Source organism: Oncorhynchus keta, chromosome 8 (genome assembly GCF_023373465.1).
Source record: "Oncorhynchus keta strain PuntledgeMale-10-30-2019 chromosome 8, Oket_V2, whole genome shotgun sequence".
Classification (NCBI taxonomy): Eukaryota; Metazoa; Chordata; class Actinopteri; order Salmoniformes; family Salmonidae; genus Oncorhynchus; species Oncorhynchus keta.
Genome location: NC_068428.1, coordinates 4,005,062 through 4,020,736, shown reverse-complemented (window position 1 = coordinate 4,020,736; position 15,675 = coordinate 4,005,062). Strand labels below are relative to the sequence as shown.

The window sequence follows — 15,675 nt, the reverse complement described above, 5'->3', positions numbered from 1 at the left end:
ATTTGAGCTGTTCTTGCCCTAATATGGACTATCTTCTGTACAGCTCCCCCTCCCTTGTCACAACACAACTGATTGGCTCAAACGCATTAAACTTTTACAAGGCACACCTGTTAATTGATATGCATTCCAGGTGATTTCTCATGAAGCTGGTTGAGAGGATGCCAAGATGTATTATTATGTGTAGAAATGCTGTCAAGGCAAAGGGTGGCTACTTTGAAGAATCTCATATATAAAATATATTTAGATGTTTTTACTCCACAATTCCATATTTATTCAATCATTTTGATGTCTTCACTATTATTCCACAATGTAGAAAACTGTAAAATAAAAATGTTTTCACTGGAATGAGTAGATGTGGCCAAACTTTTGACTGGTACTATATATTGTGTTATTTTATGGCTGATTATGACAACATAAGAGTGCCCAAAGAAAACCTACCACTACAAAGCAAAACATTTTATTACACCATAGCCTACTTGTCCACAATATTTTTTGTATATCATTTTCTGAAATTGACCATATTAAGTAATTGCACACACATTAATGTCAGAGATGCGGCCTCCCGGGAGGCGCAGTGGTTAAGGGCGCTGTACTGCAGCGCCAGCTGTGCCATCAGAGTCCCTGGGTTCGGCGCCCAGGCTTTGTTGTAATCGACCGCGACCGGGAGGTCCGTGGGGCGACGCACAATTGGCCTAGCGTCGTCCGGGTTAGGGAGGGCTTGGTCGGTAGGGATGTCCTTGTCTCATCATGCACCAGCGACTCCTGTGGCGGGCCGGGCGCAGTGAGCGCTAACCAAAGTTGCCAGGTGCACGGTGTACCCCCCGACACATTGGTGCGGCTGGCTTCCGGGTTGGATGCGCACTGTGTTAAGAAGCAGTACGGCTGGTTGGGTTGTGTATCGGAGGACGCATGACTTTCAACCTTCGTCTCTCCCGAGCCCGTACAGGAGTTGTAGTGATGAGACAAGATAGTAGCTACTACAACAATTGGATACCACGAAATTGGGGAGAAAAACGTTTATTTTTTTTTAAAGTCAGAGATGCACCTACCCCAATGCTCTGTTGCTGATGACTGAGATTAATACGAAATCATATTGCAGGAGCAGGACAACACACCCTCTTTTATGATTATGATGGTCATAATGCTTCAAGAGTGTCATGAAGTGCATTTTTCTCAGTCTACGTGACACAGGATGGCTATAATGCTTCCTGACAGTGCCATAAAGGTCATTTTCTTAATCCAAGTAAAGTGACAGGATGGTCATTATGAGTCATGACAGTGTCATAAAGTGTATTTTCTACAAGTTATTTAAAATATGGAAAAAAAACATGACTTCAAAGAACTCATTACAACAACAAAAAATGAGAAAACAAACTTTCAAATGAAAGGGAAAAAAGCATTTGAATAAAATGTGGGTTTTGAAACGTATGTAGGTGTCATAACCAGCCATAAAATGTAATGTAAATGTAATAAAATAACGCAATATCACAATGTCTAAATATATGGGCCATGACAGTGGTATGACCATATAATGACAGGTTAAGACAAGTTGTCAGCTGTTATGTCATTATGACATGGTTATGACCATGTCATAATGTGTTATGATGCTAGATGTCAAGTATAGCGTTACCCTACAACTAATAAAAACTACTGCTACAACTACGAATAAAACAATGCTAAGTACCTATAATATACAGTTGAAGTCGTAAGTTTACATATACTTAGGTTGGCGTCCTTAAAACCACTCCATACATTTCTTGTTAACATTTACATTTAAGTCATTTAGCAGACGCTCTTATCCAGAGCGACTTACAAATTGGTGCATTCACCTTATGACATCCAGTGGAACAGCCACTTTACAATAGTGCATCTAAATCTTTTAAGGGGGTGAGAAGGATTACTTTATCCTATCCTAGGTATTCCTTAAAGAGGTGGGGTTTCAGGTGTCTCCGGAAGGTGGTGATTGACTCCGCTGTCCTGGCGTCGTGAGGGAGTTTGTTCCACCATTGGGGGGCCAGAGCAGCGAACAGTTTTGACTGGGCTGAGCGGGAACTGTACTTCCTCAGTGGTAGGGAGGCGAGCAGGCCAGAGGTGGATGAACGCAGTGCCCTTGTTTGGGTGTAGGGCCTGATCAGAGCCTGGAGGTACTGAGGTGCCGTTCCCCTCACAGCTCCGTAGGCAAGCACCATGGTCTTGTAGCGGATGCGAGCTTCAACTGGAAGCCAGTTAACAAACTAGTTTTGGCAAATCGGTTAGGACTTCTACTTTGTGCATGACAATCATTTTTCCAACAATTGTTTACAGACAGATTATTTCACTTTATCACAATTCCAGTGGGTCAGAAGTTTACATGCACTATGTTGCCTGCCTTTAAACAGCTTGGAAAATTCCAGAAAATGTGTCATGGCCTTAGAAGCTACCGATAGGCTAATTGACATAATTTGAGTCAATTAGAGGTGTACCTGTGGATGTATTTCAAGGCCTACTTTCAAACTCGGTGCCTCTTTGCTTGACATCATGGGAAAATCAAAAGAATTCAGCCAAGACATCAGAATTTATTTGTAGACCTCCACAAGCCTGGTTCATCCTTGGGAGTAATTTCCAAATGCCTAAATGTACCACGTTCATCTGTACAAACAATAGTACGCAAGTATAAACACCATGGGACCACGCAGCAGTCATACCGCTCAGGAAGGAGACTCGTTGTCTCCTAGAGATGAACGTACTTGTGTGAAAAGTGCAAATCAAACCCAGAACAACCGCAAAGGACCTTGTGAAGATGCTGGAGGAAACCGGTACAAAAGTATCTATATCCACAGTAAAACGAGTCCTATATCGACATAACCTAGAAGGCTGCTCAGCGAGGAAGAAGCCACTGCTCCAAAACCGCCATAAAAAAGCCAGACTACGGTTTGCAACTGCACATGGGGACAAAGATCATACTTTTTGGCCATAATGACCCTCGTTATGTTTGGAGGAAAAAGGGGGAGGCTTGCAAGCCAAAGAACATCATCCCAACCGTGAAACACAGGGGTGCAGCATTATGTTGTGGGGGTGCTTTGCTGCAGGAGGGACTGGTGCACTTCACAAAATAAATGGCTTTATGAGGAAGGAAAATTATGTGGATATATTGAAGCAACATGTCAAGACATCAGTCAAGAAGTTAAAGCTTGGTCGCAAATGGGTCTTCCAAATGGACAATGATCCCCAGCATACTTCTAAAGTCAAGGTATTGGAGTGGCCATCACAAAGCCCTGACCTCAATCCTATAGAAGATTTGTGGGCAGAACTGAAAAAGCATGTGTGAGCAAGGAGGCCTACAAACCTGACTCAGTTACACCAGCTCTGTCAGGAGGAATGGGCCAAAATTCACCCAACTTGTGGGAAGCTTGTGGAAGGCTACCTGAAACGTTTGACCCTAGTTCAACTATTTAAAGGCAATGCTACCAAATACTAATTAGGTGTATGTAAACTTCGTCCACACTGGGAATGTGATGAAAGAAATTAGTTGAAATATTCACTCTACTATTATCCTGACATTTCACAATATTAAAATATAGTGGTGATCCTACCTGACCTAAGACAGGGAATTTTTACTAGGATTAAATGTTGGTAATTGTGAAAAACTAAGTTTAAATGTATTTGGCTAAGGTATATGTAAACTTTCGACTTCAACAGTACGCATATTTACAAATATCTTCATGGAGATGTTTCTATAAGTTAAAAACTAACGGTTAACATTTGAAAAAGAGCTTTCTTAAATTCACTCATTTTAATGCCTGGATTTCAATAGGTAAATTATTCCAGTCATTTGGGCCTTTGTATCTGGAAGATCTTACTCCAACCTCGTGATGTACCCTTGGAATGTGGAATTGCTGCTGTTGTCGAAAGGAGTAGTGCGAGTCTTGTGAAGTTAGGTGTTCCTTAATATACACAAGGAAATGTAAGTTGATACACTTAAAAAATAAATTGGTACCAATGCAGTCATCTCCTGTTTGGGAGTAACAGCCAATTTAGTTATTCATACATTGTGCAATGTGTCTTATAACGGCATCCAAGAATTAATCTGCAAAGATTGTTATGACATCTAATTCGTAAAGTAAGGTGTTGGTTGTGTTTTGATAGTCACCATAGTAACCCAACTGCTGCTTCCTATCCCAGACTAAGGTCTTTCTAATGGATACAATAAAACAATTCTTACAGTAGATCTGTATAGTATCCCAATTGCCTGATGTAGAGTTTATTCTTTGCCATGTACTAAACAGCATATAGGATATAGACTTTGTTTGATTTAAAACCAGTGTTAATATCATCTTGGAGTGTTGCTTGGATCTGCAAAATATTTTAACCTGATGTATAGGGAGCTCTGTAATAGCATATATGTGAGCATGTGTATTCTGACAAATGAGGCAATTCAATTATGAATACTGAGCCTTGAGGTTGTGAGTCCAAGAAGTTGTGATTTGTGTCTTATGAAAACAGACACGCCTGGAACCAGTTTCAATTTGTTGTGAAACCAAATGTTTATTCTATTAAGATAGAATAATGAAATAAATCAAATGCTTTTAAATTATTTTTTTTATTTTTAAATAGCACCAGTTAGTTTGCCTTGGTCAGATGAAAAAGGTACATCAGTATGTTTCACTAATGCTGTAGTTGTGGAATGGTTGGGTCTAAAGCCAGATTGAAATGACATTTATCTAGTACTGATACATTATGGAATGTATTAATTTCTCAAAGACGTTTGCTATTGAACAGCAATTTAGGCCTACAATCAGGATATATTTGAAAATGATTGGTCTATAAGCAACATGAAGGTAAAGTACTTTGTTTTCACCAAGAGGATACTGCACCATATTTAACATGGTGTCCTTCCATCTCACAGGTCTTTATAATGTACTCTAGAAGCTCCTGACTAATACATCTTCTTTACAGAAAAACCTTGTTGTGCTTCACCCCATGTGACTTTGCCCCTTGGGATAATGGTTTTATTTTTTTGCTGCTTCCTTTGCTCGTTTTGTCTCAATATCAGTTCTCTTATTATTTTGTAGATACCCAGAAATGTATACGTCTTCCAGGCCTGACAAATTAAGAACACCGAGTGTTGAATGACAACCCTCCGTATTAAGGTAAGGACTTGTTAGGTCATTTGTTCTCTATGGACAACTTTGACTTTCATTTGACCTCCATTTCTGACCCAGACAGAGAACGCCAAAGTATCAAATTACATTATCGCAACAAGGCGAATCAAACCATGACATAATTATTATTCAAACTGTTCCATTATATTTTGATAGTTTACGGATGGATCTCAAATGGATTTAGAGCGGAGTGCTTTTCTCCACGACAGTAAGCCGGACAGACAGACAAACACTTCACACAGACAAACTAAACCTAGCAAAGGGAAGGCTTATCCCATGTTATTCACCTCTTGATGGAGGAGAGGTGGATTGTCAAGCCTGTTTATGAGCAGAAGCCGTTGTTGCTTTCGGAATGTAGGCTTTGTCGGTAGTCTGGCTTTGTGATTAGTCTGGCCTTCTTTGATCCTCTTTCCGGATCAGTGTTAGTTGAGGAACAGGGTCAAATTTAATTAAGAGTTAAATGTAAGGAAACGGAATGCAGAATTGAGTTTGTCTAACTTTCATTCAAAAGATAATACAACTCAAAGCATCAGACGTAGGTTTATACAGTATCCCAGTTAGATTAATGATTTACATTTTAGCTTGCACTGTACACAGTTTGTGAAAGGTAACAACTGGAATCTGTGTCTCTCTCTTTTTAGACTTGGCAACTGCAGAAGAGACACAGGAATGTTAATAAACGATAGCTAATCACAGATGCAGATCACGGACAATGTTGTGATTGCAGAAAGACATTGACCTGTTGGCTACTGATGGACAGACAGGCACTCAGCCAGACAACCCCTTCATTTGACCTTTCCAAAGCCTGTGTTTCACCAGAAAGGATACTCCCATTTTCTGTCAAACAGACATTCAGGCAAACTCTGGACAGCCGTACTCGGTCATTGTCATCAGTGAACAAATGACTCAGGAACGACAGATGAATGTCAAACGGATGTGATCATTTTGCTATGGCATCCCAGGACAGCTAACTGCTTTTATACATATGTGCTGACATTTATTTTAGTAGTGAAAGTGGTCATGTAAAATGCCAGACGAAAAGTTACAAGAAATGTTTTCCTCATAATGAGGTACTTATGTTGCAACGTTGTAAAGTGAATAACACTTACTGTACACCTGTGTGGGTGATGTTAATTATACATCTGTCTCTGTAATAATGTAATGGTGTTTCCTCAGTGCTGTAAAACTACTGTTCTGTACACGTCGGGGAAATTAATTGCTCATCATCTTCAATAGGGCTTTTTAAAAAACTATTTCCTCACAGAACTCTATTTGTGTTGCTGTAGCATTGAGTAACAGAACGTAAAACACGAGGAGCAATATCAGTTGAGTGATAGAATGAGTTTATTTCAACAGTTAGAGATCAGCATTAGAAAAAGTGACAGTGAAAAGGCAGTATTTGAGGAATGATTGTAACGCGTGGAGAGACACACAGAGCATATCGAAGCCGGTCAGTAATTGGTTGTACATTACAAGAGATATTCCAGGAGACCACACAGTACGTACAGTAGTATACTCTGGTGTTCAAGTCATAAATAAATACTTAGATCTAAACTGAAGACATGCCTCAGACACGCGCATGAGTGGATAGATCTCATGCATTCAAACAACCACGACGTCGCCTTTTCGCTTGTGCAGAGCGTCAAAGGGAATGAGAAGAAGCGCTAGAAAACAAACCCCAGACTAACAATCAGCCTTACCTGAAGAGAGTAGTTCTAGTCTCACAAGAGATTGTCTCTAAAACACACAGTACTGTACATGACAAAGGCTGTCCTTCTCCTTGTAGCTTTGTTGAGGAATTATTGCTTCATTTTAAAGTAGTTATTTTTTTCAAGAAACATGAGTCATGTGCCCAAACCCTTTGATTTTAGAGTAGAAAGATTTCTTTTGAAAATAAATGTGTACATTCCTGTAGAAACATTACTCTCTTTGTATCATAAAATATCCTGTACGTAAGTGTCTATTGAAATATGAGATGATATATCCAGGAGAGGAAAGACTAGCTGAATACTGTATCTGAGCTTGAGGTCTTCTTGACCCCTCCTACTTCATTTCTCCATTCAGTTCTGCTCCCATACACACATTTGGTCCAACAGTATGACTTGAATGCTATTTGAAATCCTAGAGTATCTCAAGATTTGTATGGTTCGCTTCTGGTAATCCACATCATAAATTAAATTTGATTAGCACATTATTTTTCTTCTTAAGACAATATTTGGAATATCATAGCCTTGTGTGGACAACATAAAACAATGCATTTAAATTTCAACCATGTGGCTTTAGGAATGAATGGTTGGGGAATGTGAAAATGAAAACATCTTTCTTTAGCTTTCTTCCGTTCTTTCTCTCATTAGCATACCTAAATCACACATAAACAAAAAGTAAAGACTGAAGGAACAAAATCGACTCAATTACATTCTGTCTGAAAGTCGGAGGTAAAAAAAAAGAGAAAAAAAAAAGAAGAAGTTTACAGTATTATCAAATATAATAATTTTTTAAATGAATGTGAATTTATGTGCAGTTACTGAAAATAATCCTTAGAAAAACCTGACGCTCAAGTATAACTGCCTCACCACCACCCCCAGAATGTGTTGAAGCCCATTTCCACCCATGGATCAAACATGTCTTTTGTGCAAGTATAGTCCTGTAATAACTACATGAACAGAAAGAATTGGTTTACGTGAGATCATCAAAAAGCTGTTATTAAGAGAGAAAACGATGAGATGTCAGGTTAAACCACCAACACAGTAATAAACATCTACGATTTAATACTCTTAAAACTCTTATTTGGAGGCGCAGCTTTGAAAACAGTCCCTACTTTCAGCAAATGACCCTGTTAAAGTCGTTTTTATTTATAAGGCCTCGTAGTTAAAGTAGCAGGAATATTAAAGAAAAACCTCACATTTGCTCAAGAAACAAAATGTAGAAACTAGATGTAATTAGTGTGATTACTCTGCATAGGTTCACTGCAAATTCCTCTGCTCCCACCAACAAATAATAACCAACAAGAGAATTGAAAGCCGGCAAGAACATGAAGAAAAGTGGACAATGAACAAAAAGCAGTTCACTTATGACTTGAGTACCTCCAGTCAAAACATGGTACAGTATGCTTGAATGCCCGCCGTGTTCGGTACAGTAGCTAAATGCATTCTTCCCTTTGCTGTAGTGAGATAGAGGCCTGTGGTTTGGGACAGGGGATTTAGCGCCAGGGTGGAAGTTTCCCCTACGTACAGATCTAGGATCAGCTTCCCCAATCCTAACCATTAGTGGGGAAAATGAAAAGCTGACCCAGGATCAGTGACTAGGGGGAAATTCACCCTACACCATTTACTTGAGGAGGCTCTGCAGCATGGCTGTGGCATAGGTGGGGCGGGCCTGTCGGCTCTCGATAGCGCTCCGGAGGTACTGGATGCCCCCGCAGCGCTCCCAGATCTCCTCAAACTGACGGGGCAGTATCTCAGCTCCCCTCTTCCTTGTCAGGCCTGTTTCCTCCAGGCTCAGTTCACACATCTCCATGTCATCTTTCCCTACAGACACACAGAGAAAACAGCAAAACAAGTTTTATGAGGCAGTAACAGTATGAAAAGAACATAGGCACATGCGTGCACAAAATGCACACACCACCACCCCCCGGGTCAGGTTGCTGACCGACCTGCCACCAGAAGGATGGGTTGCTTGTCCGGATGCAGCTCCATCTGCCTGGCGATCCAGGGCCCATCAAAGTGGGCATACCACCAGCCCTTCTTCTTGTTCTGGGGGTCCTTGTACTGGTCCCCGGGCCTGATGAAGGGGATGCGGAAGTAGCGCTGCTGCCTGTTCATGGCCACCTCATGCCGCCTGGCTGGGACGGGTGGGGCTGGGTTTGCCTGGGCTGTTGGGGAAGGGGTTAGTTAGAGAGGCTAATGATGCTGGCTGATTGCAATGGTAACAGAAACCAATAGGGATGGGAAGGAACAGGAACAAATAGAAATGAAAACAGGAACCAGTAGGAAAGGGAAGAAACAGCAAGAACCAACAGGGATGCTGGGACTGCGTTGCTGCTAGAGCTCGGGGGGGTCAGTATTAGCAGAGAGCAAATCAGTGACAAACGGCATGTCAGATGTTTGTTACAGAGCTTGCTCGTATCAAAACATACAGAACATACATTTGCATATTCTACGCAAAGTGGAGCATAAATAAATAAGGGAATACATAGGCCAAGTGATTGAAAGGGGTGGGAGGCTCTATGGAGAAAAGGACCACGGGGGGGCAGTAGCCTCAGTCCTTAGTTTAGAGCAACCTCTCCCTGACACACTGCCACCAAACAAAACGGATCCTTTACTAAAAGGTGAGAGCCAAAAAGGTTGCGCCGTCAACTATGAGGATGACACTTTGCAACCAACACCATTGCGGTACAATTAACTAGAGAAACAATGGCCACCCACTCATTCCCAACACCTTTCAGAGAGTCCTTCCCTCGAATAAATAGTTGATTTTGTCCAGAGAAAAAGCTTGCAAAAGCTGCAACCGAGAGAGACTGACAGAATTTATGGTGGGCGTTTGTTCCAATGACGTGTACACAATCTATGTGAATACACGTCATTCCTTTTGACCATACTCCTTGACAGATATGTGAATACACGTCATTCCTTTTGACCATACTCCTTGACAGATATGTGAATTATTCGTTGCAAGGATGTCAGTCGATTTGTACGGCCAGCTACTCATTGTCTGATGCACGTCAGCGAATGAGAGGGTCTGAACTGACAGGAAAATGAGAATATACAGTAAATGTGCACCCAACAATCTCCAAGGTATAAGTACGTGTTGTGTAGCAAATCCCCTGCTTTCTGCTCCAATGACGAGTCAACTGCTAGGTTTCTCTCCCAATCAGCAGGCAGACGTGTTACACCATCACACTCCCCAAAAACCGATGAGACACAGTTTCCCAAATGGCACCCTATTCCCTTTATAGTGCTCTACATTCATGTCATTTAGCAGATGCTCTTATCCAGAGCAATTAAGGTTAAGTGCCTTGCTCAAGTGCACAGAGATCTTTTTTACCTAGTCGGCTCAGGGATTAGAAACCAGCAACCTTTCGGCTGCTGGCCCAAAAGTAGAGCACCATCTACGGAGTGAGGTCCCATTTGGGAGGCGGGCACACATCCATCCAAACACCAGTTAGCCTAAGTGCCCTGAATGATTTTAGCTCCAATTGTCAAGCGTAGCCACATAACATTTTGCAGCAACATCAATAACAGCAGCCATTTTAACACTTTGAAATCTCTTTGTGCCCATCCTCATTCTCTATCAGCTCGAGTTCGACATTTGAAAACAGCATCCAAATCGAACACTGCCTTGTAAAATAACGAGAAGTCTGTAGCATCTCATACAATAGCCTACACTTACAAAGAATTCCAGGTGCACTTAGTTGAAGCCCCTTCTTCTGTTATGAACATGCACACCAAAGACGATTACATTTAGAAAGAAACCAGTTGCTGTAAGATTCCTCACGCCATCACCAAGGTTACGTCCCAAATGGTACCCTATTTCCTATATAGTGCACTGCTGTTAACCAGAGCCTTATCCCAAAACAGAAAGTAAAACCCTTCCACACAGGCGAGTAGTGACCACCACACAGACAGCACTCCCCTCCATTTCCCCATGGTTAATAGAGGGCTTAGCACTGGGCTGAGGTTAGTGGTGCTACTACATCATGGAGAACCACTTACGTGCTTGTCTCACATGAGGTGCGAGATCTGAAAGTAAACATGCCAGGTTACACTTACAAACACATGCAGTATGACACAGGTATTAAACAAATCAACATTATGGAACTACAAATTAATTTCCTATAAAGACTAGGCTATTTTGAGCCGATCACCAATATCAATGCCTCTTCTTCATAGATATTAATGATAGCGCTATTACCATGTCTTTACTGTAGCCATGGCCTAAATGGATGAGACCATAGGCATGGAAGTACAGGGAAGGCCATTCACAAGCAAAACCATTCGATTGTAGGTTACATCATGCTTGGAGCCTGAAAGTATGAACGCTCTCCTCAGCCTCTGCCTTGTTCACGTGTCAGAGAGCAGGTAGGCATAACTGGCACTGTGTCTGATACTACGGGCTTTATTTGAACAAACCTAACGCAATGGTAAATCTAAGCAGTGGCGGTAGCGCTATTGGTCCGGGCAATATTTGTTGTTTTTGTTGCCATTTTCACAGCCGTTATTATGAGCGCAATAGCTGGCGGTGGCACGAAAGGGCTGGGTTTTGATGAATAAACAAGTTGTGGTTGTGACGAAGGCTTGGTCACTCACTAGCCAATCATGGCGTTCCATGCCTTAATACCGCATGAGTTATGGATAGGCTACTTGGCTAATGCATGGCCAGGACAAGATTGACACCAGATGCATTGCTGTTGAACCAGCTTTTGTTATAGTAGGGTAAGGGTAGCCTACTAATGGTTTTAAAATTATTATATACATTTTTTACTTAAACAAAGCGGAAAATAACTAAATGTCTCTAAATACTAAAGTCACCGGATTATCTTATCTCTCGTTCCATGATGGGTAATTAGTCTACATGGAGGGGTTTTATGCACATCCAAAATAATAAGAGGCGCTGCTAAAATAATGTAATAACCTATATAGATTTTTTAAAAAGTGATGTCCGCTCAGAGTTCTGCTGCTGCCAAACTTCAAGATTAATTTCTAAGAAGTCTCACAATCCTCACAACAAAAATGGTGAAAAAAAAGTTTCTAAATAGGAGATTCACGGGCACAAAGCACATCTCTTGCTCCATGTGTATATGGGCACTATGCATCATGGCTGGATAGGCTGAGCTTCTGCTGTCAAAACCCATGCCATAACCAACCGCGTTACCGCTAAAACCAGCTTTCAGTTAGTCTGAAAATATCCCCACCAGCGCATACTGAAAACAGCACTTTGGCGCATGTTTTTAAGAACACAAATCAGATATTGCTACCCCTCCAACCTCAGCGAGCTCGTATAAGACAGGTAAATTACCAATTCTTGCGCTAGGGTTTGAAAATTGAAGAGCGTCGGGATTTAACAGGTCGAAATTGCAAACAAGCACACGTTTGACAATAGCGCTGTCTTAACGCCAGATGACAATAGGGCCCTAAGTGAAAGGAGGAGAGGTGGGGGCATAGCTACAGATCCTAGAATTATACATGTCATTCTATGGGGGCTGTGTATGTGGTATGCAGTTGTCTAACGGCACAAAGTGGATCTGCAATCTGCCACACAGGAAAAATAACTGTTTGTCGTCATGGCGACTCCATGTTTTGTACATGGAAAGGACCCATTTGCGATTCACAGAGTGAGACAGCACGGGATGCTATGGAGAACAATAAGAGAAAAGGTCAGGCTGGAGGATGAGAGCAGGCACCAACAGGATGTGTCCCAAATGGCACCATATTCCCTAGATAGTGCATTACTTTAGACCACGGCCAACATGGGTCTGGTCAAAAGGAGTGCACTATGTAGAGAATAGGACGCCATTTGGGATGCAGCCATAGTATCAGTATTGCAGTAGAAAATATCAGTAGGGGACTAGAGGTCTGATATTGGGAGCAGAATTGAAAAAAAAACATGTATGCTTCCAAATCACGACTATCACAGCATGGAAAGAGACCCATAATAAGACGCCTACATTGATGTTGTACTGTATAACACTGTCTGAAACACCCTGTGGGTTGGGGACATGGTGGCCTGTGGGGTCCCTTACCGTAGTCGGTGACTGATTTGGGGGCCCTCTGCTCAGTGTTGCCGGTGTCGTTGCCACGCTTCTTGTTCTTTGACTTCCAGGCGTGATAGACCTTCAGCCGGCGGTGGAACTCCTCTCGGCAGGCAGCCAGCAACTCAATATCTGTGGGTGGAGAGGGAGGGAGAAAGATAGAGAGAGGAAGAGCTATTGGAGCATGGCAGGTTCTGAAGTCGACCAGCACCACAAAGGACAGAGCTACACACAGAGATGGAGGACGACCAACAGAGAGACGATAGCTACAGCTAAAAGAGTTTCATTACTTTCAACAATTCAAAAGCCATAAAAGAATAAAAAGACAAGACAGCATTATGGGTTTGTCTTTCTATGTCTTCATGAAATTCTAAAACAATTGCTGCTAGGGTTAAAACGCATTTAAACTGTCATCAGCAGATCCGCTAAGTGCCTTGGTAAAATTGAATTCACAAAGATGGCTCCCTACCTACCAGATAAATGAGTAATTTCACTGTCAAAAAGGTCTCCCTGTAATGGGCACACTACTTAATATCAGCATGCCTGATTGCTTTGTGAATACTTTCAATAAAAATGCGTCAGCAACCCCAGATACCCCATTGTTGGGCATTTTTGGTAGCACATAAGACACAGGGCTTGGGGAGCAGCGAATGAATGAGTCTGAGCCCAAAATGAAAGCCTATTCTAGGGTTCCCCAATAGGGTCAGGGGTGACTTAACAACAACCCCCCCCGTTGTTGGAGATAAGACTAAAATCCCCAGGAAATCAGCATAGTGCTTCTAATTTAGGAAATCTGTTACCGAGTATTCAAGCGTGTAAATCAATAATCAAGTTTTGAAATTATTATGTTTTGGTCAAATACTATACCCGTTTTGGCTTCTTGTGGTCAATTTGCAGTGTACAAATTATTTATAACCATCTGCTCAACTACAAAAAAATGCCCCGAGGATGAATGTAATGGAGGATCCCTACCCTACATATTACACAACATTTGACCACTGGTACCCCACTGTTTTACCAAATGATAGAAGAATTTGACTTTCATGTACAAGGAAGTGATCAAATAATAACGTAGGCATTAATAAATAACTATGGAGCAAGTTAAAGCTGTAAAATCATAATTCACTTTTAGACAGAAGCGAACCAGGCTCAGAAAACAGTTTGACAGTTCAATATTGCATAAGGGTTGTTAGGAGCGACACTGTCTCAGCAAAATGTCCCAGTCAAGATTCTTAACGTCAAAATGTCAGAGTCAAGATTCTAAATGAGCTTCCCCCAAACATTCAACATGGCTGACTTTCTCACCACAGGATGTGTTAATGGCGTCCCTCAGTTCGGCATACTTCCACTTGCTGAGCTCGTACTTCTTGGTGCCAGCAGCAGCAGCAGCTTTGGTGGCTTGAACCTGTGGGCCTCTGGCAGCACAGAAACAATCAAGACAGTGGGATTACAACCAAAACCAGAGCAGGCTCCGGGGTGAAGTTTCCCCTAGGTACAGATGTAGGATCGGCATACCCTCCCCCAATCCTTAACCATCGGTGGGAAAAATTCTAAACTGACCCAAGATCAGCGTCTAGGGGCAACTTCACCCTACACCAGTGGAGCAAGAATGACAGGATCCATAACGAGAGAGATCAAAGGTCACATGACATATTGCGATTTTCATTGGAGGAGTTGAGAGCAGGATGATGTGGGGTGAAATGTGAAGTTTGTCAGGTGAACTGCAGCTAGACAAGAGAAATTTAACAACCCCACACCAGTAATACAGACTATTCACAACCCAACTGTATGGAGCTGGAACGGCCCATCTGAGCCCATCTCCTGTTTCTGTAGCGTGAGGCAGCTCGATGTGCAACTACACCTCCTGGACAGGATGTTAGCCTATCACAGGGCCTCGCCACTAAATTTTCTCCATAATGCGGAGTGCCAAACAGACACACATTGGGTGCCTTGTTTAGTCTTTGGTATAACTCGGCCGGGAATCAAACTCCCAACCTCAGTGGTCTTGTGGTTAGTGTCCTGCCTGAATTGGTCATGGAGCTGCTCCAGTGCTGCTTTATTCTGTTGAACAGCCATTTAGCACTGTATGGGACAGTTTCCCTGACAAAGATTAAGGACTAGGCTTAATCCATGTCGGGGAAATTGGCCCTGTGTGTCTTTTTACTCTCCAGCTGTTTCTTGCTAGTCTGATCTGTGGTCTCCTCCTCCTAACTGCTGACAGGGCTAATTACATCCTGGCTGGGATTTGCCCCTTTTAGACTCTCTGGATCTGAGGCTGGAGCGGGCCCTGGGCCACGCTCTAATCCTATTGGCTGACTGAGCCACTGAGCCTCTCCAACCAGGGGAGCGTGCCTCGCAACGTTGGCGGCTATTCCGGGTACCCAGAAGCACGCAGCCCCATCGACCTTGGGCCAGCAGGCCGGGGCACCTTCTGCTCCCACTTCCTGTGGCCATGTGTTGCAATGAGGCGTAGTGGGAGGCGGCTTGAACCAATTAGTAAACAGACAACGTAACAGTGCCTGCTGGGTTTGTGGTCGAAGGGGCTCCAGCAAACATCTCTCATTCAGTCATTCTGACGGCTGGCCACATGGCGCCAGCTAATTGGGATCCCAATAAAGAGCTCTACTACAGTGTGATATCAGTGGGCCAGGAATCAGGATATAGCTGACTTATATAATGTGTGAGTAACTAGAATAGTTGGAACATACATATGAGGCCACCATGATTTACTTACCAGTAGCAAAAGCTAGCTAAAGTTAAGTGATCGTCAGATTTAACAACTTTAAA

At 42.4% G+C, this 15,675-nt stretch overlaps 2 protein-coding genes across 7 annotated transcripts in view; one reads left to right on the top strand and one right to left on the bottom strand.

The window, feature by feature from the left end:
- The window catches only part of LOC118386575 (interphotoreceptor matrix proteoglycan 2-like), a 36,509-nt gene extending 28,966 nt beyond the window's left edge, over positions 1-7,543 (top strand). The window contains exons 17-18 of the mRNA XM_035774272.2: positions 5,052-5,129; positions 5,783-7,543. Of these exons, the coding sequence (XP_035630165.2) occupies positions 5,052-5,112 (61 nt within the window). The 3' untranslated portion in view covers positions 5,113-5,129; positions 5,783-7,543. The remainder of the gene's footprint in view (positions 1-5,051; positions 5,130-5,782) is intronic.
- myo6a (myosin VIa) overlaps positions 6,468-15,675 on the bottom strand; it is a 95,272-nt gene continuing 86,064 nt past the window's right edge. For 4 of the 6 annotated variants that reach the window (XM_052523389.1, XM_052523391.1, XM_052523392.1 and 1 more), the window contains 5 exons: positions 14,194-14,303; positions 12,880-13,020; positions 10,853-10,879; positions 8,794-9,012; positions 6,468-8,668 (listed from right to left, as the gene is read on the bottom strand). In XM_052523389.1, coding sequence (XP_052379349.1) covers positions 8,469-8,668; positions 8,794-9,012; positions 10,853-10,879; positions 12,880-13,020; positions 14,194-14,303 — 697 coding nt within the window. In that variant the 3' untranslated portion in view covers positions 6,468-8,468. The remainder of the gene's footprint in view (positions 8,669-8,793; positions 9,013-10,852; positions 10,880-12,879; positions 13,021-14,193; positions 14,304-15,675) is intronic. The other 2 variants (XM_052523390.1, XM_052523394.1) reach the window with 1 other exon arrangement.